Consider the following 27,500-nt stretch of genomic DNA (forward strand, 5'->3'; position numbering starts at 1 on the left):
TCGCCCCAAGCCATATCAACGCCTTCCGTTTTCACTGATTGTGGTTGTTGTGGATTAGGAGGGGGATTTTGTTCTTGGTGGTTGTGTGGTGGTGTGTGTGTGTGTGTGTGTGTGTGTGTGTGTGTGTGTAGGTGTGTGTGTGTGTGTGTGTGTTTGTTTGTTGTTTGTACCCAGCCCTTACCCTGTCCCTGCCTGTCCTCGCGCGTTCGCACCTTCCGTACGCACTTGCTCATTCCCCTCACCCCCCCCCCCTCTCTGCGTCTGCTTCCCTTCCGATTACTGCCACTTGCAGGGCATCAACCTGGGAGATGAGCTCACCCTCTCCGAGTTCCTCGCCGAAACGGTTCGTGAGGCACAACTCTTCGAGGCTTCGTGTCTCTTCTGGTTGTGCTGTGTTGTGCGTATTTATGTAGTTGTGGTGTCAAGGGATGGTTGGTTCATCTGATCGCATTCCATCAAAGACTCCCTCCACAAAGCACCTCTCCTTATCCCTCCTACACACACCACCTGATCCAAAGGCTGAATCCACTTTATCACTCACACCAGCACGCTTGCCTATGCCATCCTGCCGTTGAATTGCCTTGCGCACACGACAGAACCTGGATGGCTGCGCCAACCTGACTGCGTCCTCGGAGGGCTACTACTTCCAAGGCGGCCACGAGACTGGCGTGCTCCAGGCCCGCTGCGAAGTTGGTGCGTTGGTTGAAGCCAGAGCACAGAAGAGAGCACAGAAGAGCGAGGTGGGAGTCATGGTGTTGGTTGGGTTGCGTGATAGGCTGAGCGAGAAACACGAAAGCCGTTGCCTGGTAGCTGGCTTGGATGGTGTGTCAGGGGGCACGCCCAGTTCAGTTGTGCAGTTGGCGAGCCGGCGCCTAGCCTGCTGGCTAGCCATCTGGGTGTGGTCTTGTGGTTGTACCCCTTTCATCGCGATCATCACAACCATCATCACCATCTCACCAACACACACTGCCCCACCCATGTTACATCCAACCCCACCCACCCGCGTGTGTGTTTACTTTTTGCAGGTGGCCAGTGCATGTGCACCAACTTCAACGAATGCGCCAACGGAAGTACGTTGACCAGTGTGTGTGTGTGTGTGTGTGTGGGTGGGGGTGAGTGTGGGTGGGTGTACTCGTGTGCGTGTGGATATCTTCCGTCTCTGTCTTCTCCCTTTTTCCACTCACCACAAAACCACCCTGTCCTCGCCAACTCACGCCCTTCATTGCGCATGTGCATCTTTCCATCTTACAACGCCTGCCAGACTGCCAGAAGATCTTCCGCTGCAACGACACAGAGACTGAAGGCTGCTTTGCTGTCGCAAACTGCACCCAGGCCACATTTGACACCTACTTTGCTGTGCGTTCCGCGCATTGTGTGTATTATGTGTGTGTGTGTGTGCGTGCGTGCGTGCGTGTGTATTATGTGTGTGTGCGTGCGTGCGTGCATAGGGGCGTAATATGACACCGTCGTATTGTCCACATGACTCTGTTATTGTCTCCACGGTACCTTGTTTGCCTGCAAGCACGGCCCATTGAGCCATTGTTGATTAGTTTCAATATGTTTCCTCGCCGCGTGTGCCCGTATCTAACCCCCCCCCGGGCCACATCACGTTGCCTTCCATCAGGTTGAACTTGACTGCTCGCGTGGCGATCCGCTGACAGAGCGCAATGAGGAGGAGCTCGACTTCTTTGCCATACGCTGGAAGCAGGCCCTCGAGGACGACTGCGAAATCTCCAGGGTATGTGTGCGCACATGTGTGTGTGTGTTGAGTGCGTTTAGTGCATGTACGTGTGGTTGGATGCTTGCATGCAGACACGCTACACTGCATGCACCGACAGACCAATCCAACCCATTCAACTGCACGGCAGCGTTGGCTCACCTGTTTCCAACACCCACGCATGCAGCTGTGCCGGTACAAGGGCGACACATCTGCCACGATTGACGTGATCAACGCCACCTCGTTCCGCACCAGCGCCCTCAACAGCGCACATGTCGACGACCTGCTTGTGTGCGCGCAGTCGACAACCTTCCGCTTCAACCGCTGCACCGTCGTGGATGTGCGTGAGGTGGACGCACCAACCACCACCACAACTACAACCACAACGACGACGACGACAACGACGACAACAACCACCACGACCACCACCACAACAACGACAACAACGACAACAACAACAACCACCACGACTACAACTACCCTTCCTCCTTGTGACTACACGTGCGATGACAACGTCTACAGCTGCCTTGGCGCGGTAAGTCACAGCACGTGAATGGTTGGGTGCGTGGTGTGGTGTGTGGCCTGTGCTGGCTGCACAGTGCACACCCCAGTTGTGTGCACATTTTGTTCGTGTATGGCATTCACGCACGCATGCTCGCACTGCACTCGCACTTACACACACACATGCACACACACTCACTCACTCTCTCACTCACACACACACACACTCTCACACACTCAACACTCATAAATAAACCCCCTCCCCCTCACTTCACCACACAAACCAGGCCATGTTTGAGAACAACGTGCGCGACACGTTCTCTGAGTGCGTTGCGTCCTACGAGCACCACAGCACCTCTGGCCTGGTTGACTTTGGCATCTGCCTGGCAGACTGCGACGAGGTCATGCCCAGTGACAACTACACCGACGTGAAGGTTATCCTCGCTTGCTAGTGAGTCGAAACGCCCTGATCGGGTCGAAGCGCAGTGCTCAATGCAACGTGCCCAATGCGTTATTGCTTCTGTGCTTGTGCGTGTGCGTCTATCACGGAGGATTATTGTTCCCACTCCTGCGTGTGCTCCCGTTCCGCGTTTGCCCCATGTATCTAACAGCCACGCTTGTATCTCCCGTTTACATCTCCACTCACCATCCCAATCATCCACATGTGTCCCCGACAGCCGCTCCTGTGCGCTGACAACGGCGGATATGGATTGCAACGTGACCATCACGACCACGACAACCACGACCACAACGACGACCACGACAACCACCACCACGACAACCACCACCACAACCACAACAACTATGGGCCTCTGCGATCAATACGAGCCAAACGATAGCCCACCAGACATCACCACCACGGTCACTGTACCGGTTGACCTAAACTCCACCATCTGCACAGACGACGAGGATTGGTTCAATTTCGACGTGTGCTCGGGTGGCAACGCAACCATCAACTGCTACTTCACGCACGCCGTGGCCAACTTCGACCTTGAATTGTTTACCTCGGAGGGTGCTCCTGTTACTTCCGCGACATCCACAACTGACAACGAATACATCTTTCTGCAGAACCCTGGCGCTGGGGCCACATATTTTCTGGTGGTGTTCGGCACCTCTTCCTCTGACACTGGCGACTACCAGCTGACCGTTACCGCTGACTGCCCTGCGTAATGACTGCACTGCGATTGGTGGCCTGATCCCAGGAACCCCTTGCCTTTCCGTCTCTGCGAAGGTCGTGCTGTCGTGCGCTGTTCATGTATGTACTGTTGAGCTTTTCATCTTGTTGGCCTCTTTGTTTTGTTTTGTCTTTGTATGTGCCTCCTCTCTGCGCCCGCCACCCTCCACAAAGCCTGCTGTCTTGTTGTCCTTGCTGTTCTGCTGCGATGCGCTTGAGCGCTTGGCTGGTGGCACGCCATCACGTGCGTCCTTCTTTGACGACCCTCTGTTTCAGTGGTTTTTGCAAAGATACCAGCTAATCGCCACCGGTCCAAACAAGCCCAAACAAAACGCACAACAACACCCAGCAAGAGACAGCACACAAGACAACAACAACGCACACACACACACACACACACACACACACACACACACACACACACACACACACACACACAATGACCTCACAACCTTCCTCTGTTCCGTCCACCGACATCAACACAAGTGCCGCCCCTGGCGGCCTTGGTGTGCACGAGTGGGCGTGTGTTGCACAGCACTTGCTCGCACAGCAGTTTGCACGAATCAACCAGGATCGCGAAGGCTTTGATGACGGTGAGGGCTACTGTGTGGGCCGGGCTCTTCAGGAAGATGACGTGGACGCCGACTTGTTGTCCGCGCGAGAACGCGATGGAGCGCGCGCCGTCCTCAACCTCATGTTGTCGTGCCGCACGCTCTACAACGAACTTCCCTGGGCGCTTCCCAAGTGGTATCTGGCACACCTTGTGCGCACAGACATGCTGGGCCAACGGCACACGTGCTACGTCTCCGGCGCGTGGCTGGACACGTTCCAGTGGGAGGAAGAAGAACCGCAGCAGGAAGAACAAGAAGAAGAAGGAGGGGAAGAAAATGATGGAGGCAAGGACTCTGACAACCGCAGAGAAGACGACAAAGGCACAAAGGGCAGCACCGGCGATCCGCTTGCTTGTGATGGCGCCTGTGGACTGGCAGATCCCCGTGCTGCCACGCACTCAATCAGTGCCCCACCCAGCCGCAACAGCAGCAGCAGCAGCATGCATGCGTGGCTGGAAGATCGCTTCCTCGTGCATTCCTGGCTGGGCGCCACGTGGGTGAGCACGTGCCAGTTCCTGGCCTTTAGCCCGCGCACACCCAAGTTCATGCAGGCGTTTGGCCGCTACGGCCGCATCACTTTCCGGGGCCTCTCAACGGCCGACATTTTCCTTTGGACCGACGGCACGGCACAGCTACCGCGGCCGCAGCATGGCGATGAGAATGGTGATGGCAATGGCGATGGCCAGCTGGGCGAGGGTGACAACGGCCTTGGTGATTGCGGCACCCCTGCCAACAACGGTGACGAGCGAACCGAGGAGGAACCACTGCAAACGTTTCGGCACAAGAACCCAGCCATGCGCCCCGCCCTGTTCATGGCGCAAGCAGGGGTTGAGGACCAGGCCTCCCTCAACGAGGTCATGCGCCGCATCGAGACACTGCAAGAACAACACAAGTGCACGTGCGACCGCCTGTTCCTGTGCACGCACGGCCCACTGGATCATGTGCGTGTGCGCGATGCTCGGCATGTCCACATCGAATGTGCAGATGACGCCGTCATCGACAGCGTTGAGCTGCACAACGTGGTCGAATTGCACTGGCACCTTGCTGCCGACCAGCGCTACCTCAGGGGCACCCTGGACAACGTGCGCAAGGTGAAGGTGTTTGGCGACGAGGAGCAGTCCATCAGCGACATCAACGCCCTCGCCAACGTGTCCGATGTCACGCTCATGCGCCTTGACAACGTGTCGGCTGGCCCCCTGGCGCACGCGCGGCGGGTTGTTCTGTATCAGGTGGAGCTTGCGTCCGGTGCCGTCTGTCTCCAGGACGTGGACCATCTCGAACTGCACAGATGCCAGGGCATTGACAGCGACTTCACATGCAATGCACGCGCGTTCAAGCTGGATGGCGGGATGCAGTTGAACATTAAGCTGCCACACGCCACGCGCGTGCACCTCTCCAACACGGACACCACCCACCTTGACCTCGGCTTTGAGGCTCTCGACGTCTTGGCGCTGCACCGCTGCGATCAGTTGCAGACATTGCCTGCGTTTGGGCGAGTTGACGTCCTCAGCCTGTCTTTCGTGACAGGGCTGGACGCTGCCCTCTTGCGCAGCCTCAACGGACGCGTTCGCACGCTCATCATCAACGCGGCTCACGACCCGACGTTCGATTTGTCGCTGCTGGAGAACGTAAGCGCTGACGTGCGCGTGGAGGTGGCTGCGGACGGCTGCAACATTCGCCGGCCGCTTCCCGCGTGCGTGCAGGCAGTCAACGTCGACACCCTGAGTGCACAGCACGTGCCCGACGTTGCAGTCGCCAGCCGCCTTCAAGTGGCCTTTGAAACTGCCCACAACAAGCTCGCCCAGCCAACCATGGCACTGCTGTGCAACCACGAACACGTGCAGATGTACGGGTGCGCCATGGAGGGTCAAGTACACGGTGTTGGTCAACTCGGGCTTTGCGGGTGTGAGGGTGCAGTTTCCGTTCAAGGCGCTGACTTTGTCAAGGTGGACGAAGGCGCCCTGACGCTGACGCTGGCAGATGTGCGACGCGCGCGTTTGATCGCGATTGAGCACGTGCGCGTGCCATCCACCAGCAACGTGACGACGTGTGTGCTGGACGGATGTCAGATTGAAGACTGGAGCGGCTTTGCTGGCGTGCGCCGCCTGATTGTGAACGCGTGCGTGTTTGACAACGTCGACACACTGCCGCTCACCGCTGCGCCGTTTACCTTTCAGATGCGCGGTGAGTGTAAGACCATCACCACGAACAAGGTGTGGCCTGAATTCACAGTCATCTTCCAAGAAGGCGATGACGCAGACGATGTCAGGCGCGAGCTTAACGAGAGCGCAGTCGACGACGAGGAGGGCGATGTGCACGACGGGGAGGAGGAGGAGGAGGGGAATGGGGAAGGGAGGTTGGTTTATGTTGACGACGATGATGAGCGTGTGGAGGAATGAGTATGCGCTTGGCTGCACTTTTGTGTGTGTGTGTGTGTGTGTGTGTGTGTGTGTGTGTGTGTGTGTGAATATGTTGGTGGAACCGCGCCACCGCATGGTTTGGTGCTTGCCTGCGTGATACCTGTTGTCCACCCTTGCCTGCTTGCAATGCACCGCAGCTTCTTGCCTTGTGACTACATCCACGTGTCCTGTTCTGTTGTGGTGTGCTCTTGCTTGCTTGCTTGTTTACTTCTTCTTTGATTGGGCTGTCCCGCACAACAAAACCAAAACGAATCAATACTGCACACACACACACACACACACACACACATACACACTTGTATCGTGCCAACAACACGGTGCTCTAGAGTCAGCTTCAGATCTCCGACACATCCAGACTCATGTTGATGTTCATGCCTGCAAGCTCGGCGCCAAGGTAGCGGAAGACGTACGGCAGGCGCACCTTGACGACCTTGCTGTCCTTGCAGCTCAAGCACACGTCCTTGCGAATGCGAGATGCTGCCGACTGGGCAATGGAGGTTGTGGACAGCACGCCGCCACACGACTTGCACACAGTCGCCTGACATGCCAGCACAGGATATGATAGTGGTGGTGATGTTGGGAGAGAGAGAGGGGGGGGGGTGGTGGTGATGTTGGTGGAGGAGGGGGGGGGGGCGGTGGTGAGCGGGGAGTATCGCAAGAAGTGGGGAAGAGAGCGGGAGGGCAGGAAAACTGCATGTAGAGTGACAGATGACAAAAAGAACGCAGCACAGGGCAACCACAACACAGTCCGTGAAACAGACTACAACAGCAGCGCAACGCGTTACCTCGCTGTCGTCTGAGCAGCGAAGGAGCCTGTCTTGGAGGAGGAACGCGGTTCCGTGCGCAATGAGTGCATCGCGTTCCATTTCACCAAAGCGGACACCACCGTGGCGCTTGCGGCCCTTGATGGGCTGGCGCGTGCGTGAGTCAACGGGGCCTGTCGCGCGCACCTGGTACTTGTCAGAGACCATGTGACGCAGCCTCTGGTAGAACACATTGCCTGCAAGCAAAAGAGGAAGAAAAAAACGGCGCAGTCAGTTGAATGCGCTCTGGTTCACTCGTGTTTGTTTGATCGTTGTCGTTTTGTTGGTTGTTTGATTGGCAGGCTGTTTGCTGTGTGCGTGTGCGTGTGTGCGTGTGTGTGCGTGTGCGTGTGCGTGTGCGTGTGTGTGTGTGTGTGTGTGTGTGTGTGTGTGTGTGTGTGTTGCCTGCTGCGTACCGATGAAGACGTCGACCTCCAGCTCCTCGCCGGTGATGCCCGAGTACATGCGCTCGTGCCCAAAGTAGTTGTATCCGGCCTTGCGCAGCTCCTCCCCAAAGAACTCAACAGCCGTGTCGTCCTGGGGCACGGCGGCACAGGACAGTGGACTCGGGTGAACGGATACAGTAAGACATGCGGTGCACGGGAGCCACTACCATCACCATCACCATCACCATCACACACACACACGCACACACACACACACACACACACACACCTCGTCAAACTGGAACGGGGTTGAGTCGTAGAAGCGCTCGTGGAGACAGCCGGCCTTGCCCGCCATGCTCTCAATGAGCATGCCAATGGTCATACGCGAGGGGAAACCGTGCGGGTTGAAGATGATGTCGGGAGTGATGCCAGACTCCGTGAATGGCATGTCCTCGGACGGCAGCATCTGCACACATGAGGGTCACGCAAGGGGGGGGGGAACAGGTGGTTGTGATTGTGGCGGTAGTGGTTGTGGTGGTGAGGATGATGACAGAATGGCAACGGCAGTGGAGGGCGAAGGTGTGAGCACATGTCAAAGAGCCGCATTTGCGAGAGCAGTCGCGAATAGTGTGCGTGTCTCGTGCATTTGTTGTTGTTGTTGTTGTTGTTGTTGTTGTTCCATCTCCGTTGCCCTCCCCCTTTCTCAGGTGTCTCAGTTACAAACGCCTGCATCGCTGCAGCGCATGTGGAATGCACCACACCATCACCTCGCCACACCACCACCATGCGCACCTGGGAGAGAATGCCCTTCTGACCGTGCCTGGAGGCAAACTTGTCGCCAATAATCGGGTTTCGGTTCACAGACACCGTGATGGCGATACGTTGCACCTCGCGCTTCGTGGACGTGTCCGACGCAAGCAGCAGGCGCACCTGAACATGCCAAGGGAAGAGGGGCGGGCACGAAAGGGGTTTTGGGGGCGGGCACGAAGGGGTGTTGGAGAATGTACACATGTGAGGCATGGAGACATAGAACGGGACAGCAACATCACATTACTTGGACAGCGAGTCGAAAGAAGTTACAGCAGCAGCAACCAAATACACACAACACACAATAAAGGACACTACAGGCGACAGCAACGTACGCTCTCGATGCGCGCTGGCTCGCCCTTGTATCTGTGGATGTGGTTCGACTGCTCCTCGTCGACGACAGCATAAAACGGATCACCCTTCTCAACCATGATGCCAACGCGTGGAAGGCCATCGTCGTCAAGAAAGTCACTGTTCTCCGCACGGTGCCGTGGCAGCAGGCCTGTTTGATGGCAGAGGCAAAGGACGTGTGTGTGTGTGTGTGTGTGTGTGTGTGTGTGTGTGTGTGTGTGTGTGTGTGTGTGTGTGTGTGTGTGTGTGTGTGTGTGTGTGTGTGGGGGGTAGAGGGGGTGAACCAATGGAGGGTTGCGGTGATGGTGAGCCGATGTGGAGTGTTGCGACAGGGCGGCTCAAGGGGTAGGCGCTCGACCTGCCATGACACACACACACACACACACACACACACACACACACACACACACACACACACACACACACACACACACACACACACACACGCACGCACCAAAGGCTTTTGAGACGCCGCTGCGGTCGACGAGATCAACAATCTCCGTCTTGAGGACGCGCGCGTGCATGAATCCGCGGTCGATGGAGCCCTTGTTGATGATCATTGCATCTTCCATATCGTAGCCCTGGACAACGTCAAAGGAGATGGGGTGCGGTGGCGATGGTGTGGCGGAAAATGCAATCGTGAGAAGCACAGCAGAGGAAGGGGGATGGGAAAGCAGAGGGAGAAGAGATGCAAGCACGTGCACGTGCACACGCACGCACACACACACACACACACACACACACACACACACACACACACACACACACACACACACACGCACAACGGCAACGGTAACACAGGCGTAATAAGGCGTACGGTGTAAGCAATGACGCAGACGACGGCGTTGTTGCCGAGAGGGTAGTCGTCGAGGTTGTACTCGTTGTACGCGCGCGGATGCACAACAGGCGTCTGGCGCGGCAATGAACATACAAGGCAGAGTTGATGTGGGGTTGGAAGTTGTTGTTGCGAGGGTGAGGGGTATGGGTGCCAAGGTTCTCAACGCAAGTCAAAAACAGGACTCAACAACGCCAGGAGTCCCTCGTTCGGAAACGATATCGAGAGGCCAAGAATACACACACACACACACACACACACCTGCCCGCTGTTGAGGACGTAGAGTTTGTTGTCCGCGCGGTACGGGATGGCCTGTGAGGGAATGCCCATGGTCTGCTTACCCATCTGGCACTGGTACATGTTACGCGGACTCTGGTTGAAGTCTGCCAATGCGAAGCCAACAAGGCAGTGACATGAGGAGGCACCGTGTGAGAAGGAGGAGGAGGAGGAGGACACGCACGCACGCACGCACGCACGCACGCACGCACGCACGCACACACAAACACACGCACGCACGCACACACACACACACAACACACCCACACATACACAACACACACCCACACATACACACACACCATCGCTGCCAGTTGTACGCACCCGAGAATGGGGTGAAGCTTGACACGACGCTGAGCATGCCGTGCTTGCTAATCTCCATGTGCGTGTAGTTGATGCCAAACTTCTCGTGGTTGCGGTGGCACTCTGCAATGTCGACGCCAATGTCGAGGTACACCTGCTCCAGCGAGCTGATGAGCTCCCGCTTGTTCGTGCCAAGGTGCAGCACAGGCCGTAGCATGCGTGTCGGTGTCGTAAACAGATACAGGCCTACCGCGCCAAATGGCCACGCGCGGAGTGTGATCGGTCGTAGATGTGTTCGGTGGAGTGGGGTGATTGTGGGTGGACGTGGGGATGAGTGGTGGCGTGTTTGGTGTGGTTGATGATGACCAGTGGTGAAGCCAAGCGAACACGATGTTCCCGAGAGAGCAGCAACATGTCGAAAAGCACTGCAACGTGTATGTACTAACATGCGTGCTCTATCACCACCACGACTACCAGAACAAAGCCATCACAACCACCACCGCCAGCGCAACACAGCCATCACCACGACCACTGCAACCAACACAATGTGAAGCCATTAACAATCGTCACCACCACCACCACCATGATCATGGTCATCACCTGGGTAGACGCCGCCCTCCGCAGGCGGGATGAATGCAATCTCCAGCACCTCCGGAACATTGTGCAGGCCAAGCACCTTGTACTCGCGCAGCTTGAGGGCGACAGCCTCAATCGTCTTGACATTGGCCACACCGACAACAACGCCGTCGAGGAACACGTCGAGCACGGGCGGTTCGATGCGATGCATGCCAACCTCCTGCACCCCGAGCGAGTGCACCACTTGCCGCAATTGCCTGTGCACAACAGACATGCCGGAGAGGTGGATATTGTTTTGTTGTTGTGTGAAGCGTAATGGTTTGAGACGGGTGTGAGCGCAATGTGCCGAAAAAAAAAACACATAAGATACAATTCAACCAAGCGCACGCAGGACAACAAGATGCAATATGCCAAGGGCACGCAGCACAAACACACAACACAACACAACACAACACAACACAACACAACACGCACACATGCACGCACGCACGCACGCACGCACGCACACACACACACACACAACACACATGTAGACACAGAAACTGACTTGATGACCGCTGGGCTGACGGCCTTGCTCTGCGGGGTGCAGTGGCGGGTGAGATGGTTAAGGAGACCACAGGGCGCGCCATCGGGGGTGTGCACGGGGCAGATGAAGCCTGCAAGGCGCAGTGATGGGTGGTGTAGGAGGAGGAGGGTGAAACGACGAGAAAAGGGGAAGCTGAAGGCTTAGTCCTAGCAGCCGAGCCACGAACAAATCCAAACAGCCAATCACACCCACCCACACGAAACCAAAAGTTGCCAGATACACACAATTAAACCAATCAAACCAAAGTGAAACAAAGAGTCATGCTCCCTTCCTTTCCTCTCCCTCCTGCAGGCGCAAGTCAACTGACCCCAGGCCTCTGGGAGGAGTTTGCGAACGGCCGTGGTCTTCATCTCAGCAAAGTATGCACCACGATGCACGCAGCGAAAGTGCGACATGTAGCGGAGAATGTTGAGCTTGTCGGCAACAATCGCAAAGCCGGCCGCCTGCATCTGGTCGAGGCCCGTCGTGGACTTCAAGTTGCCCGTGGCGAGGAAGTAGTCGAGCGCCTTGCCTATGTCGGGCATTGTCGGGAACACCTGCACGCGCAGTGTGGTCAGAGGCAATGGTTTGTGCGTGTGTATACGTGTGTGTATGTGTGCGTGTGATTGTGATTGTGCGCGTGTGTGTATGTACATGTATTGTTCTGGTAAACAACCTTCACGAGGAAAAGCCAGAGACGAGACAGCAGCAACACGCGCATGAAAACACACAAGTGCGCGTGCGCTGCGCCATGACGTACCCTGTTTCTGAAGTACGACTGGTCGCCGACGTCCACCTCGCGGCCCATGTTCACCTGCATTGTGATAAACCGCTTCATCGCAAGCAGATACTCCTGCATTTGCTCCTGTGGGCCATGCATCCACGTGTGTGTCGGTATTCGTTGTGCGCGGTTGTGTGAGCGTATGCGTTTGCGCGTGTGTGAGTGAGTGAGCGAGCATGCAAAAGGACGAGGGCTATTGCATCACAGAAAACGCTTCGTCGCACAACCATGTTACTCACATACAATGCACGCTCGGGCGCCACACATGCATGCTCAACCCCAGCACACGATGTAACCCTGTGACCCTCTCACCAACAGCACCCCACGGCCACTCCGCCCCACCACATGGCCCACGTTTCCGCACGCCACGTGTCGCAGCAAGGCGCACCTTGAGCAGAGCGCCGTAGATCTGGCCTGCCTGGAGAACCTCCTGGTTCATGGGAGAGTCGGGGTTGTCGGCGCGCACGCGACCAGACTTGAGCGCATACAGTCGCCGGATCATCGCAATCAGCAGGTCGTACTTCGCCTGTGGAAGGGAGGAGGAGGAGGAGGAGGAGGGGAGGGGGATTGGCGGTTGCACGAGCGTATTAGAAGGGGTGGGTTGGGGCGCGATGTGTGTGTTTATGCGCTCACAAAAACACGGATACACGGTGTGTAATATGCATGCACACAACTGCACGTGCATTCACATTCACGAAAGGGCGCGAAACACACGATACGCCACGATATAGAATCGCCGCACTGTCTTCCCAGCTCCCCCCTCCTGTCTTCTTCCCTTGCCCCCTATATGCACGCACCGTGTAGTCGTGCTGGGGAATGTGGACAAAGATGTACTGCTTGAGGAGGTGGCGAGCGGCCTCAATGTTGCTGATGGACGGGTGCATACCCAGCTCAATGCGGAACATTGCCCCAAGGTACTCCAGGCTCGTGTGCTGGCTGTACGTGTTGTCCGGCGCAGCGCTGCAGTAGCCACGGTGGTGGCAGTGGCGAAGGAAGAAGGGAGAAGAAGGGATAAAAGAGGCGTGGGGGAGAGGGGAGGGGGGTTTGAAAGCAGGGAGGACGTGTGGGGACGTGTGAGTGGCGGAAGCACGTGATTCTTGGCATGGTGCAGCTGGCAACCTCGGGCGGGTATCCCGGCATCAAACACACACACACACACACACCAAATATACATAATTCCTCACACGCATACACACCACAATATACACACAATGTCTCTCACACATACACACCACAATATACACACAATGTCTCTCACACATACACACATACGCATACATACACATCAACATTCACACGGGCTGTTGCATTGTTGCGCGTTACTTGAGCATGGCCTTGACGTGCTCCTTCAGCGTTGAGTCCGTTGGGTCCGACTCCACAATCGCCTCGTAGATGTCGCGTTCCGTCACGTCCTTCAACGCCTGATGGCGCAGCCAGCCACCACCGGGATGATCGCAAATGGCACGAGATGCGTGAACAAACGTGCAGCATAACAAGCACATGTACGCAATCACAAGATGTGAAGGAGAGCAATCACCCACACACACATACACTCACGAGCACGCACGGCAGGATAGCTGTGTACTGTGAAACAATCAACTCCATGTGCGTGTGCAATGAACGCGTAACGTGCCGTGCATGATGCTTGACATACCCTGAGCAGGAGGATGGCTGGGATGAGGTACTGGCGCTTGCGGATGGAGAATCCGAGCGTGCACCGCCCGCCCTCAATCAGATGCAGCACAAGCCGCTGGTCGCCGTAAATGGTCAGTGGAGGGTGGTGGTGTGGTTTGGAGGCGGTCGGTGAGTTGCGTGATGTGGTTTGGAGGCGGTCGGTGAGTTGCGTGGTGTGGATGCATGACCCGGTATTGTGCGGTACCGAGCGAGACGAACACCGCATTGTTAATACCGACCAACTTCAACACCATGCCACTTCTGCGGCAACTTGCCAAACACACACACACACACACGCACACACACACACACGCACGCATACACAACACAAGCATTGCGGCAGCGACCAGCGGGCGCAACGGCTGTGCACGCTGCTGACCTGTGACGTCTCGTCGGGGCGCACGCATCTGATCTGCACACCGTACTCCGTGTACTTGAATCCGCGGTTCATAAACGAGGGCCGGATCAGTGCCATCGGCTGCGCAGAGGGTGATGGTGATGGTGATGGTGATGGTGATGGTGATGGTGATGGTGGTGATGATGGTGGTGGTGGTCGTCGTCGTCGTCGTCGTTGTGGTCGTGTGTGAAAATGAGTGGCAGCATGAAAGTGCTGTGATGATTGGTGACAACAACAACAACAACAACAACAACAACAACAACAACAACAACAACAACAACAACAACAACAACAACAACAACAATTCAGTCGCTGCATGCACGTACGTGGTTGCGCCGTGCCATCATGAGCATGCGGATGACCTTTTCGTTACCGTTGATGATAAAGTAACCACCGAACTCCTGCACACACACACACACACACACACACACATGGGTCACCACAAGGCAGTGCTAGCGAGGAGACCCAACGTCGCACACAACATGGCAAAGACATACGGACGCATACATACACACACACGCACATGGGCACACGTATGCGCACGGTACAAGTCATCATTCATGCACACAACACACACACAACACGGTCAGGCACACACACACACACACGTACCCTTGCTTCTTCTTGCTTTGCAATCTTCTGGGCTGTGGTGAGCTTGGACAGAATGCACTTGTCAGACATGACCATGATGGGCGCCTGGCCAACGTACCGCGGCACGGTCGTCACGTGCCCGTTGACGCTGGTTCAACCAAACATGAATGATGATGCACGAGGTGACATGACAGTGAGAACATGCTTTTCCCATCAGACCTGCAGCCTGGTGGACTTACACACACACACACATGTGCATGCGCGTGCATCCTACTTGATTTCGATTTCGAGAGTAATGTTGCCCTTGTAGGAGACGTGGCACTGGCGGCACTCTGCCGGGGTGATGTCTGTTTGTGCAGAAACGACTCTGCTGTTGAGGCTTGGGGCGCCAATCGAGCAGCCCACGATGCGCGTGGTGACCGTCTGGTCGTTCACATCGAACATGACGGGCTCCAAGTCCTCCACCGCAAGCGGGAGGTTGTGGCTGATAAACTCGTTGAAGGACTCCACATGTGCACGCGTGATGTCCCTCAAATCCTGCGTGCATGAAGACAAGGGAAACCATGGTCAGAGGGGATCAAATCACGTGTATGCGAGTGTGGATGTGAATGTGCGTGTGTGTGTGTATGGTTGCGCGCTTGTGCATGTCTATGTGCGTGCGCGTGTGCAACAGTGTTTGTGCGTGTACTTGTGTTTGTACGTGCACTAGTGCTGTGTTTGATGAGGTGCAAAGGGCATGTGCAAGTACAATGCAATGGCGCATGCACTCACAATCTGCATTTTCTCCTTCATCTTCAGCCTCTCGGCTGGTGTGATGATGCGCTCGAACGGAGCCTCCATGGTGAGTGGTTTGCTGTTCTGGGGACAGCAAGACCACACGAAGGTGATTGACAAAGCGGGGTTAGTTGCCAGAGGAAGAGAGAGTGTGTGTGCGTGTGTTGTGCGCGGGCGAAGAAGAAGATACAAAGCAGGTGAATCAAGGTGCAAGCCATGGTGCAAGCGATGGTGCAAGCGATGGGAGCAAGTCAAGGTGCACAGCGTGCTGGTTCAGTCACCTCGTGCTGCTGCTTTTGCCCACGTGACAGCGAGTGTAGAAAATTGACGCATGATAAGCAACAACATTCGCACACCCGACTTGTTTGTGTTTGCTTGACTCTCCACCATCCATCCACGCACGACATCTTGATACACTTGCCGTGTTGCTTTGCTTGCGAGCTTCATTGTGGGTGGGCGTATGGCAAAGGGTGACGTGACAAGCGTGGTGTATCGTATCAGCTTGTGTTGTGTCTCCACATGATCGCCACAACAGCGAGAGAGAGAGAGAGAGGAACAGGGCGAATCAAACCAAAAGGGATGGGTGTGGGAGAGAGAGAGAAAACACCTTGTGTGGGTCGTCAGGTCAGGTCACATCACGCGTGCCAGCAAGGGCTACATTGCTTAGCCAAAAGTGATGGTGGACTGGCCGCCAGGCGGGTGGCGCGAAGGGGGGCGGGAGCCCTCGTAGCGCGCAGGTGACTCAGCCAGGCTATGCAGGAAGGGGGGGGGGGGAAGTTCAGTGAGCAGCGTTGGTCGTGCGGGTATTGGTCATGCAAGCATGTGTGTGTGTGTGTGTGTGTGTGTGTGTGTGTGTGTGTGTGTGTGTGTGTGTGTGTGTGTGTGTGTGTCAGCAAATACCACAGCCTCCCCTCCCCTGCCTGAGTCACGACCTACCGAGAGGTGGTTGGGGCGTTGTAGCCAGCAGCACTGCGCGTTGGCGTGGCAACACCAGAGGAAACAGAGTTGACCTTGGGCGTGCGTGGCGTCATCTGTCGAACACGGCACACGAGGAGGCAGTGTGGATGTCAATACAACATGTGTAACGTGAATCACTGAGGGGTAGCGTTGTCGATAGTTCGCACACACACACACACACACACACACACGCACCCGCCCACACATACCCATACGCATACACAGGTTGCATCTTCCACAACAAGCTTCCCACTTCCCGCCACCACCTATTCCATCTCCCACCCCTGCCCAAGAAGCGCGTACGTTGCCCGGGGCGGCGGTGGTCGCGGGCTGCTTCGACACAGCGCTCGTCTTGGCAGCGTCCTCGGTGATGAACTCGCCAACAGCAGGCGTCGCCTCGTAGCCCGGGACCTAAAGGGTGATGGTGGGGGTGAGGAAGAGGGGCTGAAAAGGGATGTACACGCACTCACTCACAATCACACACTGTCTCCCTCTCTTCCACACACACACACACACACACACACACACACACACACACACACACACACACACACACACACACACAACACCACCGCCGCGACTGAAAGGCAGTACGCACGGCAGCATTGAGGGCCTGCTGCAGGTCGGTGATGAGATCCTCAATGTCCTCAATGCCGACCGAGAGCCGAATCAGGTCGTCCGTGATGCCGAGCTGGGCACGCTGCTCAGCGGGGACAGACGCGTGCGTCATGATGCACGGCAGCTCAGCCAGCGACTCCACGGCGCCAAGGCTCTCCGCGAGCGTGAACACCTGCGCATACATGTGAAAAGGACACCGGAAGGGTGGTGGTGGTGCCGGCGGCGGCGGCGGTGGGAGTTAACGTGTCAGTGGTGGGAGTTAACGTGTCAGTGCGAGTTGGTGTTTGTGAGTGTGTGTGTGTGTGTGTGTGTGTGTTTGTAACGAAGAATCGAAGCAAGCGAGCAACCGTAGCACCACGTACGTATGCACACACACACACACAGGCATACACACACAGGCATACACACACGCACGAGACACCCACCTTGATGGACTTGAGGAAGGTGCGGGAGGCCTCAATGTCACCGCGGATGCGGAAGGTGACCATGCCGCTGAAGCCGTGGCACTGGCGTTTGGCAATCTCGTGCCCAGGGTGCGACTCAAGGCCAGGGTAGATCACTTGCCGCACCTGTGCACGCGACACATACATGGCAGCGTGGGCACCGTGGTGGCTGTCGGTGAGAATGGGCGCACAGATGCGTCTTTGTGACCACGTGAACCCCCACTCCCCCTCCCCCACCCCAACTGCACGTGACAGCCCACGACACGACATGACACAACACATGTGCACACAACCACCGCTCGCCCTCTATCCCCCACCCTTGATCTTCTTCCCTCCTCCCCCCTTTCCCACTCCCCCCTCTTCCCCTCCACTGTCCATTCCCCACACCACGTCCAGGTCACGCCACCTTCGGGTGTGCCTCGAGGTAGCGGGCAACGCGGATGGCGTTCTTGGCGTGTGCAGCCATGCGCACGTGCAGCGTCTTGAGGCCACGGTTGACCAGGTAGCAGTCAAAGGGGCCCGGCACGGCACCCGCAGCAAACTGGATAAACTGCAGCCGCTCGGCCAGGTCGGCGTTGTTGGTGATGGTCACACCCATGAGCACGTCAGAGTGGCCGTTGTAGTACTTGGTGACAGAGGCAAACTCAATGTCAGCGCCGAGGTCAAGCGGGCGCTGGAAGTATGCCGACATGAACGTGTTGTCGACAACGATGATGCAGTCCTTGTTCTTCGCCTTGACCTGCTTCACAACCGCGCGGATGTCCGTGATCTGCAGCAGCGGGTTGGTTGGCGACTCAATCCACACAAGCTGCACACGTGGTATCAGTTGGTGGTTGTGGTGGTTGGGAAAAATGTGGAAAGACACGAATCACGTTGGCAGACACGAAAGGTGAGTTTATGCGCGAGGCAAAGGAACATACATGTGTGGCTTGGTGCGATTTGGTGGCGGTCGTGAAGTGAACTGCTGACAGCACAACACGGAACAACAGCATAGACAAACACAAGAAAGGGTGCCGCACAGGCATGTGTGCACGCAGTGCTGGCTGTGGCGCAAATGGATACCGGACCTTGGTGTTAGGCTTCATGGAGTCGGCAAACTTATCCACGTTGGCGGTGGGAACAAAGTCGGCCTGGATGCCCATGGGCTCGCCAAGACGGCGCAACAACCGGTTGGTGCCTACACGAAACAGTCATGCAAACACGCAGCCACGAAAGGGGGCGTGAGAGATTGAGACAGTTTGGGTTGAGTGATTGTGAGAGTAAGGATTGAAAGAGTGAGTGCATGCGTGTGTGCGTGTGTGTGTGACATTTGGCGGCAGCAACGTGAGAATGGGGGTGAACAGTGTGAAGAAAGCAGGAGAAAGGCTGTCAGCTTTCATATACATAAAGGAAGAATTGGCAGCGGCTGCAGCGAATCAAGTGCACGGCGTCACGCTGAACGCACCGCCGTAGAGGTCATCAATGGCAAGGACGTGGTCATTTGGGCGGAGGAGCTGGAGCACCGCGTTGGTGCCGGCAAGACCAGAGGCCCACACAAGAGCTGTTTGAATTGGCATGTTCATGGCATCCAAGACAAAGCGTGAATGGCGCAGTAGGCATGTGTGTTGTATGTAATTTCAGGAAAAAACACGCACACACTCGCAAACAACATAGATGCTGGGGGTGGGGGGACGAACACACGCGCAAGATTCAAACTGTCACATGCACCCTTGCTGCCTCCAATGAGCCCTGATGAACGTACCCTTCTTGCCATGACATATGGCGGCAAAGGCCTCCTCGAGCGAGTTGCGGGTGGGGTTGCCGCCGCGCGAGTACTCGAAGCCAGACTTGGTCACTCCCGGATCAGGCTGCTTGAAGGTCGTCGCCAGGGAGATGGGAGGGCACACGGCCCACGACTTCCACTTCTCGGGCTCCTGCCCAGCGTGGATCGCAGACGTGGCAAACTTGCCGTGGTCAGACATGGTGCTGCGCTGATGCTGATGGATGAGCTAACAGAGACAGAGGGTTGGTTTGTGCGTGAATGACGCCAACAACAACAAAACAGCCACTGAACGAAGAAGCATGCTCCTGCTGCTGCTGTCAAAGCAAAAACGAGGCAATCTGGATAAATTGAAAATATCTTTAAATAATAATCTACAATGTGCACAGTGCATTTTATGGTGTTGTCGAGCCAGACAGCGTGCTGATGGCTGTGTGTGTGTGTGTGTGTGTGTGTGTGTGTGTGTGTGTGTGTGTGTGTGTGTGTGTGTGTGTGTGTGTGTGTGTGTGTGTGTGTGTGTGTGTGTGTGTGTGTGTGTGTGTGTGTGTGTGTCGGGGCTGATTGTAGCCGGACCTGATTTAATGTTATTCATTACAATTCACACATAACACGACTGCTCTCTCGAGGGCCACTCTGAAGGAGTGAAGAGAAGAAAACAACCATCATCATCCTCATCACTAGCTAGAACCGCAACACACGCATCATGCACACGCACAGACACACGCATGCCCCCGCACATCAAACGATGAGAACACACAAACACGCAAACGCGCGCTCTCTCTCTCTCTGTCTCTGACTGTCTCTCTGACTGCCTCTCTGGCTGTCTGGCACTCACTCTCTTGCACACACCCCGCATGCACACACCACAGCTACCACCACCACCACCACCACCATCACCACAACACACTCACACAAACAGAACAAAGTAGAGGTCCATGGAGCATACCATGCAAACCACACGTCTCGTCGCGATCAGAAGTACGCACGCGCAACGTGTTCCATAATCTTGTGCAGCAGCGCTGCTGTCTCCTTTTCGTCGTCCTTGTCCAGCTTGGCCAGCTTGGCGTCAAGCCACTCCAGCAGGAAAGCCTTGCCCTCAAGCAGTTGAAGCATGGCTGTGGAGACAGAGTCGGGCGAGAACACGTACGCAAACAGCAGCGATTCCCAGTCCAGAACCACGTCCATAGTTATGGTTCGTGCGTCGCCATGCAGCACACGCCGAGGGCGCTCCCGCAGCGCTGTGGAATAGGAACGAGGAAGCTTCTTCTTTTTAGGGCCACTGAGGAAACCAAAGTCGACGATGCAGCCGTTGGGCAGGATGTTGTGCGAGCGCATGTCGCAGTGACACAGATCGTTCTTCGACAAAATGAGGAGGTGTTCAGCCGCAGCCTCAAGCGCTTCCTGGCTACCGATGCCCGTACCCTTGGAATCTGCATCCGTGTCCTCAAGCGCCGGCTCACCGTTGATGCCCGTGCCCGTCATACGCTTCGATAGGTCGGGACAGGCAAACACGGGGCGTGACCGCTCGTGCACTTTCACCGTTTCCTCTGGATAGACGAGTTCCCAGCCCTTCCGTTCGTTGCTAGCCTCCTTGGCAGCGCCAATCTCGTGGCCGCCGCACACCTTCAACACCTCGCCGTTCACCAGTGCAACCGACACAGTCTTCTTGCCGCCTTTGTAGACGCGTATCTCGTATCTCCTGGCAACTTTGGCAAACCTTTCCCGTGCTGCTTTGGTGACCGCAAGCTGCTGACGCTGCTCCTCCTCGCCGCTGTCTGCTGTGTCGGTCTGCGTGGCTGCCTTGGTGTGCTTGGGCACTATTGCTGGTGTGGTGGGGGAACCTGCTGCCTGTGCATGCTGCTGCTGCCGCTGCCGCTGCCGCTGAGGCGGCGTTGGGCTCCTGCTTCGGCCTGCCTGCTGACGCCGCTGTGCTGTGGATGGGCGGGCCTTCTTCTTGCCCGAATCAGAACGCCCGGTGCCGCGTGTTTGTGACACCCTGGAGACACTGCGAGTCACGGGCCCGTCTCCCTTTGCCTCCTGACGCTGACGCTGACGCTGCTGCTGCTTTCTTGGGGTTTTGGGCTTGGGCTTGGTTTTGCCTGTGGCTGTCTTTGTGCCTGGTGCCTGTGCGTGCTGCGGCTGCTGCTGCGGCGGCGGGGACTCTAACTGGGCTGCTTCTTCCTTGTCGCTGCCATTCTCGTTAGGGTGCTCCTCAAGGGTGGAGAGGCGGCCCTGTGTCAGGTGTGTGTGTGTGTGTGTGTGTGTGTGTGTGTGTGTGTGTGTGTGTGTGTGGAGTGGCATCGTTAATTGCTGTTGAACGGAAGAAAGAAGACACATACACACGTGCACAGGACATGTGTGATGTGATGAATGTGTTGCAAGCGAGCAAGAGGGCAAGAGAGCTAGAGGGCACGACATCACGCCTATAACGGCTACCTGGGCAATGGCGGAAACCTTCTCGTACTGCGCCATGTGCTCTTTGTCGACCAGCCACTCAATCACATGCCCAAGCTTGCTCAGCTGAACCCCACAGCAAAGAAATCCAAAATGTGAGCGCCATGTCCAAGCACGCACGACGGCATGCACTGGCCCACGTGCACCAACAACAACAACAGCAACAGCACAGATGCATGTGCGGGTACATGTGACACACACACACACACACACACACACACGCGCGCACACACACACACACACACACACACACGCACATACATGCACACACAAAATGCAAACACCCTCCAGCACTATTTGGCATATGCGATGGCAACTCACTGTGGTGTCGCCAAGTTTTGTGTAAAGGACACTGGGAAACACCTCGTCGCCGTGCACCTCATCGCCCAGCGTGCACGCGTACACGGACACCTTCTTCCCGCAGACGGTGATGGCAAAGGGGAACAAATACCCCTTCAAGTCACGCCACTTCGGCCCCGCAGACTTGATGGCCCGTGACGCATACTCCAGCACCTGCGCCTTGGCAGCATCCTGCGTCTGCTTGCTGTTATCAGTCTTGAGCTCAAGCAACAGCGGATAGAAGTCAAGGTTCGAGATAAGACGCGCAACATAGTCCGCTTGAACAGCGGGGTCGGCCTCGAACGACGCGTGGCTCTTGACGTGCACTGCTGCGTCAGCACACGCCTTGATCAGGGGCTCTTGCATGCTGTCATTGAACCGCGCCTCTGGCGTGCAAAAGGCATCAGCAAAGTCTGCAGGCAGTCAGCGCAGCGTTGGTGTGTGAGAGATGCCCCTTCAGGCTTCGCGTACACGCACGTACATGCATGCATACACGATGCACAAGCGCTCTCACAAGCACAAACACGTCTTTCACGCGTACAAACGAGTGTCGAAGACTTAACGGCCATTCATCAGCACCGACACACATGCCACGTGCTCTCACAAAAAGGACGCTCATACGTACACGTGCACACAGCAAGCAAGCGCATGCTCGACAATGACCTTACCTGCGCTTATGTCCTTGTTGATTGCCTCTTGAAACCCCTCGTTGTGCATGTGCCAGTCCGGGCAGAGAAGCTCGGCAGAGAACGGCTGCGCATAGACTGTTCTGTGGGCCGAGTCCGCGTCCTTCTTCCTCTCTTCGGCAGCGCTGCTGGGGGTGACGCTTGACTCCAAATCTGCCACGAACAACACAAAACAGCCAGGATGAGTCCAGTATGCCAGCAGCGCGGCAGCCAGCAAGCAAGACGCTCGCAACAAAACTAACAGCAGCACAACACTCATGCACACACACACGGAGACGCATGCGCAAGCAACACACACACACACACACACACACATGCAAGACACTAAGACAGAGTGAGACAGGCGTACCGCGTCGAAACTGCCGCTGTTCTTCGGACAGCCCTTTGCGCGTGACGTTGTCAAGCTTCTCAAGGATGCTTTTCACGTCGTCCAACGGCATCTGCTTCTTGTTGCTCACCACACTGCGGATATCCTGAAGCAGTGTCTTGATGTTGTCCGTGAAGGGCTGCTTCAGCATGCTCTCGACGTATTGCTGTGCTCCCTGTGCTCCATTTTTCTTTGGAGGTTCGTCACAAGGCGTGCCGATGTTTTCGATCCCATGCTTGCCGGCCATTGCTCGGATCCTCTCGGCGTAGGTGTCGTGTTGTTGACCGGTGGCTGGCTGCGTGCCCTCTAAAATGTTCTTGTACTCGTCTGTTGCTGCTTGCAAACTTGCGCGCGCAAGAACGCAAGCCTGAAAGCAAGGAGGAAGAAGGAGAAGGAGAAGGAAAAGATACACAGCAGGTGCCCACAAAGTGAGATGTTATGGATGCTGTGCACGTAGACATTTTGGTGCCAAATGGGCGTTGATGATGCTTTGGGCCTTGAAAGCACGCACCACACAGACATACACACACACGCAAACGCATGCCATGCACATACACACACACATGCAGATCACCATACACGCGCCCTCTCGTTCTCTCGCCACACGTTTGCACGCTTGCAGGCTTGCACATCGGCGCAACAATAACCCACTTCGTTTGTCGACAGGCTTGTGAAGATGTCAGATCCTTTGGTTTTCGTCTTTTGAGAGGTGGACCCAGCGGCGTTGTTGCTTTGCACCGCTCCCTTGCATCGTGCATCAAGTGTGTGTGTGTGTGTGTGTGTGTGTGTGTGTGTGTGTGTGTGTGTGTGTGTGTGTGTGTGTGTGTGTGTGTGTGTGTGGCACACGCGTGTTGGCGTAGACATGTGAGAAGTCAAAAAGCGCGCGCATTTGTGGTCGAGCACAGTGCCTCGACAACAAGGTGGCACTGGACCGTCACCATCGCACACACGCTGCGTGCGCTGCAAGACACGTTGAGTGTCACCCTCCTTACCACTTGCTCAGCCCTCAACCGCCCACTCGCGTCCCACGCACTCTCTCTCTCTCCCTCTATCCTTCTATCATTCCGTCCGTGTTGGTCTCACCTGTGCCGATGCGGCACTGCCGCTCTTCTCCTCTAGCATCTGCGGTCGACTTGTTGTTCGTTTCTTTTTGAAATTCGTTCCAGAGAAATGAAGAAGGAGCGAAAATTGTTTATGATGTCCATGATTCCTCGGCAACCAACAAAGCACAAACAACAAGCAAACAAGAAGATGAAGCGAGCGAGGAGCGAGGTGGTGGAGGTCGTGGCGGCGGCTTTGGCCGTGTTGCTGCTGGTGGGGGTGACAGCAGGGTCAGCTGCTGCTGGTCTTGCTGGTGGAGGCACCAGAGACTCGACGCCTGCGCCTCCTTTGGTCGGCTGTCCGCCGGACCATGGCATTGGCACCTTTCCGCCACCACAAGCCATGGGGCCACCTCTGTATCGTCTCATGGCGGCTATTGTCTTTGACTCGCACGAAGCACAAACGCCGTGGGAAGCAGGTGTAGTGCGCTGTGTGCACATGTGCATGTGTGTGTGCATGTGTGTGCGTGTGTGGTTTTGTGTGTGCATGTGCTTAAGCGTGCATGTGTGTAAGTGTGCGTGGCTGTGTGAAAGTGTGTGGATGTGCATCTGTCTGTGTGACTGTGTCTTCGCATGTCTGTGTGTGTGTGTGTTATGTGTTATGTGCGGTGTGTATGTCTTCCTCTCCCTCTTCCCCCCAGCTCTCTGCCTGTACCTGTTGTTTGTGTCTACTGCAGACGTGTGTTTGGTTTGCGACTCTTGTGACTGACCTGGCTTCACACACCACACTGTCACTGTCACGATGTTGCACTTTCAGGGCGGCATCAAGTGCCGTGGCACCTCAGGGACATGCTGGCACAAGGGCAACGGCACGACGTGTTCCTGATTGATCTCAGCTACGACCCAAACAAACAAGTCGGTGACAGGGCAAGCTTCGCGTGTGGGCTTGTCTTGAATGTCATGCTAGCGCCACAGCATGTTCTCTCTTACTCCTCTGTGTGCTGCACCCAATGTCCACGTGGCTGCTCGGTTGTAGGTATCACAGGAGTATGGATCACTGGATGGTGTGCAAATACGGTCGTTTGACCAAGGCCTCGGCCTACCATTTGACATATGGATCACCATCGGTGAGAATGGTGGGGGGAGAGGGGCAGGAGCTGCGCGTGTGCACCAAGCCGCATAACACGCACGCACGCACGCGCGCACACTTTTTTGTTGACACGTACGCGCTCTCGCCCCTAATGTCGTTGCTTCTGATTGTTGTGTTGCTTGTGTTGCTGCTGGTGTTGTGCTACAGGGTTCCCGCTGAGCCAAGCGCAGGTTGACAAGGTGCAGCTCACAGGAGCGAAGGTAAGGATGTGCACCAGATCTCATATGCAGTCGCAGTTGCTGCAATCATCGTGATGCTGCTTGTGCAACGACACACGTGCACTCTGACCCATTCCACCGCCACACACACACACACACACTCTCTCTCTCTCTCTCTTTCACCCACATACATGCGCACACACTCTCTCACACATACATACGCACACTCTCGCACACACACACACACACTCGCTGAGAAGATTGCCGCGTTTGTGCACGAGAGCGTGAAACGGCAGCAAGAGGACGCGTTTCTGTTTCCAAAAGCGCCGCAGCGCGTGTTTGCACCCCCGCGCCACCTGGACGCCGTGCTTGTTGCCGACTTTCTCAGCGAGTCAGTGCCACGGGTGGCATGTGCGTGCATGTTTGTGTGTGTGTGTGTGTGTGTGTGTGTGTGTGTGTGTGTGTGTGTGTGTGTGTGTGTGCATGTGTGCATGTTCGTGTGTGTGCATGCTCGTGTATGAAATGATAGCAGCTGTGTGGCGGGCATGTGATAATGTGAGCTGTTGAGAGTCATGTACGCGCGCCGTTCTCGGCCGTTTGTTCCACCCGTGCATTCAGCGACGCGCATCGCTCATTCCGTGCACACTGACTGCCCCCCCCCCCGTTCTCTTCACTGTCGATCCCACACCCCCACCCTGCTTCTCGCTCTCCATGTCAGCATGAGTTCGTACTTGGAAGTGCTGACGTTTGTCAGACCCCAACCGCTGCCGCTCCCGTACGGCACACGGTTTTTCCAAGTGCTTGCAGGCATGCTCCCCGCACGCAAGCACTATGCCCAGCGACCGAGCAAGGTTGGTTGACGCTGCTGCTGCTGCTGCTGCTGCTGCTGATGATGATGATGATGATGATGATGATGATGATGATGATGATGATAAATGATGATGATGATGATGATGATGGTGCTGGAGGTGGTGGTGCGAACGTAACGTATGTGTATGTGCGCAATGTGTGCACGTGTGTTTGAACGAAGCGCTTATTCCAATACCATGGCACACACACACACACAAACCACACACACACACACACACCTAACCACACACACACCTAACCACACACACACCTAAACACACTCACACACACACACACTGCGTGCTGCTGTATGCAACTTGCGGGGGCACCAGAACGTGACCATCTTTGAGCCAAACACACACGTTGACCGGTGCTTCGTGCTGCCCTTATCGGCACTGGAACGGCTGTATCGATCGACAAACGATTCGCTTGACCACGTTACCGTCACCAACGCAGACACATTTTCTGCCCTGCCGGAGGTCTGGCGCGTTGCTATGCTCACGGTGGTGGTGGTGATGGTGGTGATGATGACTGGGACGGTGTACACTGGATGTGTTTGTGTGGCTGAACAAGTGTCTTCGAATCACTGGCATGCCAGTCTTGTTTTCATCCCCACACTCTCACATGCACACACGCACACACACACACGCACACGCACACACACACATGCACACACGCACACGCACACACGCACACGCACACACACACACACACGCACGCACACACGCACACAATCGCTGCCCATGTCCCACCACCCAACGCGTGTCATTGTGTGTCAGGTGACCAACTACCTGTCCAAGGCGATATCGCTTCACCCGCACCGTATGCGCACATCGGGCCGCTTCAAGCTGCCCTGGTTTCTGTCGCAGTTCACCGATGTGGTGCTGTCGCATCAGTGGGGCAACCCCATGAACTACCTCTACTTTGACACCATGCACGCCGGATACCCGCTCGTCCACAACTCCCCGCACCTCAAGGTGTCCGTGTGTGTGTGTGTGTGTGTGTGTGTGTGTGTGTGTGTGTGTGTGTGTGTGTGTGTGTGTGTGTGTGTGTGTGTGTGGTATGTTTGTGATTGTGTGTATGTGTGTGTGTGTGTGTGTTGGGTTGACCGTGTATGAATACGTGGATTCAAGCGCTG

General features: G+C 56.1%; 6 protein-coding genes across 6 annotated transcripts in view; 3 read left to right on the plus strand and 3 right to left on the minus strand.

Annotated features, from left to right (window-relative positions):
* Positions 1-3,777, plus strand: part of PTSG_08965 (uncharacterized protein) — a gene marked incomplete at its 5' end in the record, with an annotated part of 3,957 nt that extends 180 nt beyond the window's left edge. The window contains 8 exons of the mRNA XM_004989706.1: positions 293-343; positions 597-693; positions 1,026-1,070; positions 1,262-1,356; positions 1,625-1,738; positions 1,905-2,252; positions 2,506-2,669; positions 2,896-3,777. Coding sequence (XP_004989763.1) covers positions 293-343; positions 597-693; positions 1,026-1,070; positions 1,262-1,356; positions 1,625-1,738; positions 1,905-2,252; positions 2,506-2,669; positions 2,896-3,388 — 1,407 coding nt within the window. The 3' untranslated portion in view covers positions 3,389-3,777. The remainder of the gene's footprint in view (positions 1-292; positions 344-596; positions 694-1,025; positions 1,071-1,261; positions 1,357-1,624; positions 1,739-1,904; positions 2,253-2,505; positions 2,670-2,895) is intronic.
* A 32-nt stretch (positions 3,778-3,809) lies between these two features.
* Positions 3,810-6,412, plus strand: PTSG_08966 (uncharacterized protein). Its single transcript, XM_004989707.1, has one exon. The coding sequence runs from the start codon at positions 3,832-3,834 to the stop codon at positions 6,400-6,402; it is 2,571 nt and encodes an 856-aa protein (XP_004989764.1). The 5' UTR covers positions 3,810-3,831; the 3' UTR covers positions 6,403-6,412.
* A 191-nt stretch (positions 6,413-6,603) lies between these two features.
* Positions 6,604-15,858, minus strand: PTSG_08967 (RNA polymerase). The gene is made up of 24 exons (XM_004989708.1): positions 15,824-15,858; positions 15,540-15,626; positions 15,043-15,305; positions 14,790-14,916; positions 14,504-14,578; positions 14,160-14,258; positions 13,761-13,856; positions 13,430-13,527; positions 12,904-13,066; positions 12,495-12,632; positions 12,086-12,190; positions 11,654-11,882; positions 11,308-11,416; positions 10,785-11,017; positions 10,206-10,430; positions 9,867-9,988; positions 9,588-9,680; positions 9,225-9,351; positions 8,755-8,921; positions 8,405-8,542; positions 7,902-8,078; positions 7,643-7,763; positions 7,209-7,423; positions 6,604-6,961 (listed from the first exon to the last, which is right to left on the minus strand). The coding sequence occupies exons 2-24, from the start codon at positions 15,606-15,608 to the stop codon at positions 6,758-6,760; spliced, it is 3,393 nt and encodes a 1,130-aa protein (XP_004989765.1). The 5' UTR covers positions 15,609-15,626; positions 15,824-15,858; the 3' UTR covers positions 6,604-6,757.
* A 109-nt stretch (positions 15,859-15,967) lies between these two features.
* On the minus strand, positions 15,968-19,653 carry PTSG_08968 (cystathionine gamma-lyase). Its single transcript, XM_004989709.1, has 9 exons — positions 19,302-19,653; positions 19,005-19,100; positions 18,628-18,737; positions 17,967-18,368; positions 17,543-17,686; positions 17,098-17,289; positions 16,803-16,910; positions 16,479-16,573; positions 15,968-16,293 (listed from the first exon to the last, which is right to left on the minus strand). The coding sequence occupies exons 1-9, from the start codon at positions 19,519-19,521 to the stop codon at positions 16,206-16,208; spliced, it is 1,455 nt and encodes a 484-aa protein (XP_004989766.1). The 5' UTR covers positions 19,522-19,653; the 3' UTR covers positions 15,968-16,205.
* Positions 19,654-19,885: 232 nt separating this feature from the next.
* Positions 19,886-24,325, minus strand: PTSG_08969 (serine/threonine protein kinase). The gene is made up of 7 exons (XM_004989710.1): positions 24,249-24,325; positions 23,817-23,909; positions 23,148-23,532; positions 22,781-22,951; positions 22,095-22,525; positions 21,756-21,839; positions 19,886-21,551 (listed from the first exon to the last, which is right to left on the minus strand). The coding sequence occupies exons 1-7, from the start codon at positions 24,285-24,287 to the stop codon at positions 20,292-20,294; spliced, it is 2,463 nt and encodes an 820-aa protein (XP_004989767.1). The 5' UTR covers positions 24,288-24,325; the 3' UTR covers positions 19,886-20,291.
* Positions 24,326-24,384: 59 nt separating this feature from the next.
* The window catches only part of PTSG_12819 (uncharacterized protein), a gene marked incomplete at its 3' end in the record, with an annotated part of 12,243 nt that continues 9,127 nt past the window's right edge, over positions 24,385-27,500 (plus strand). Inside the window, exons 1-8 of the mRNA XM_004989711.1 lie at positions 24,385-24,684; positions 25,023-25,120; positions 25,242-25,332; positions 25,503-25,555; positions 25,774-25,904; positions 26,232-26,364; positions 26,695-26,841; positions 27,142-27,339. Coding sequence (XP_004989768.1) covers positions 24,417-24,684; positions 25,023-25,120; positions 25,242-25,332; positions 25,503-25,555; positions 25,774-25,904; positions 26,232-26,364; positions 26,695-26,841; positions 27,142-27,339 — 1,119 coding nt within the window. The 5' untranslated portion in view covers positions 24,385-24,416. The remainder of the gene's footprint in view (positions 24,685-25,022; positions 25,121-25,241; positions 25,333-25,502; positions 25,556-25,773; positions 25,905-26,231; positions 26,365-26,694; positions 26,842-27,141; positions 27,340-27,500) is intronic.

This window comes from Salpingoeca rosetta (genome assembly GCF_000188695.1).
Source record: "Salpingoeca rosetta unplaced genomic scaffold supercont1.27, whole genome shotgun sequence".
Classification (NCBI taxonomy): Eukaryota; class Choanoflagellata; order Craspedida; family Salpingoecidae; genus Salpingoeca; species Salpingoeca rosetta.

Excerpts from the sequence above, each read along its gene's own strand:
- PTSG_08966 (XM_004989707.1), top strand. The coding sequence starts at position 3,832 with ATGACCTCACAACCTTCCTCTGTTCCGTCCACCGACATCAACACAAGT.
- PTSG_08967 (XM_004989708.1), bottom strand. The coding sequence starts at position 15,608 with ATGGAGGCTCCGTTCGAGCGCATCATCACACCAGCCGAGAGGCTGAAG. Across the intron at positions 14,917-15,042 it reads ACTCTCGAAATCGAAATCAA|CGTCAACGGGCACGTGACGA; the intron begins GTAGGATGCACG and ends TGGTTGAACCAG. Across the intron at positions 14,259-14,503 it reads TGATGGCACGGCGCAACCAC|CCGATGGCACTGATCCGGCC; the intron begins GTACGTGCATGC and ends CCCTCTGCGCAG.
- PTSG_08968 (XM_004989709.1), bottom strand. The coding sequence starts at position 19,521 with ATGTCTGACCACGGCAAGTTTGCCACGTCTGCGATCCACGCTGGGCAG. Across the intron at positions 18,369-18,627 it reads CCATGAAGCCTAACACCAAG|CTTGTGTGGATTGAGTCGCC; the intron begins GTCCGGTATCCA and ends CCACGTGTGCAG. Across the intron at positions 16,574-16,802 it reads CCACCGCCGCCCCGGGCAAC|ATGACGCCACGCACGCCCAA; the intron begins GTACGCGCTTCT and ends CGTGTTCGACAG.
- PTSG_08969 (XM_004989710.1), bottom strand. The coding sequence starts at position 24,287 with ATGCTAGAGGAGAAGAGCGGCAGTGCCGCATCGGCACAG. Across the intron at positions 23,910-24,248 it reads GCAGTGCCGCATCGGCACAG|GGAGCGGTGCAAAGCAACAA; the intron begins GTGAGACCAACA and ends GCACGATGCAAG. Across the intron at positions 21,552-21,755 it reads AGGTTTCCGCCATTGCCCAG|GGCCGCCTCTCCACCCTTGA; the intron begins GTAGCCGTTATA and ends CACCTGACACAG.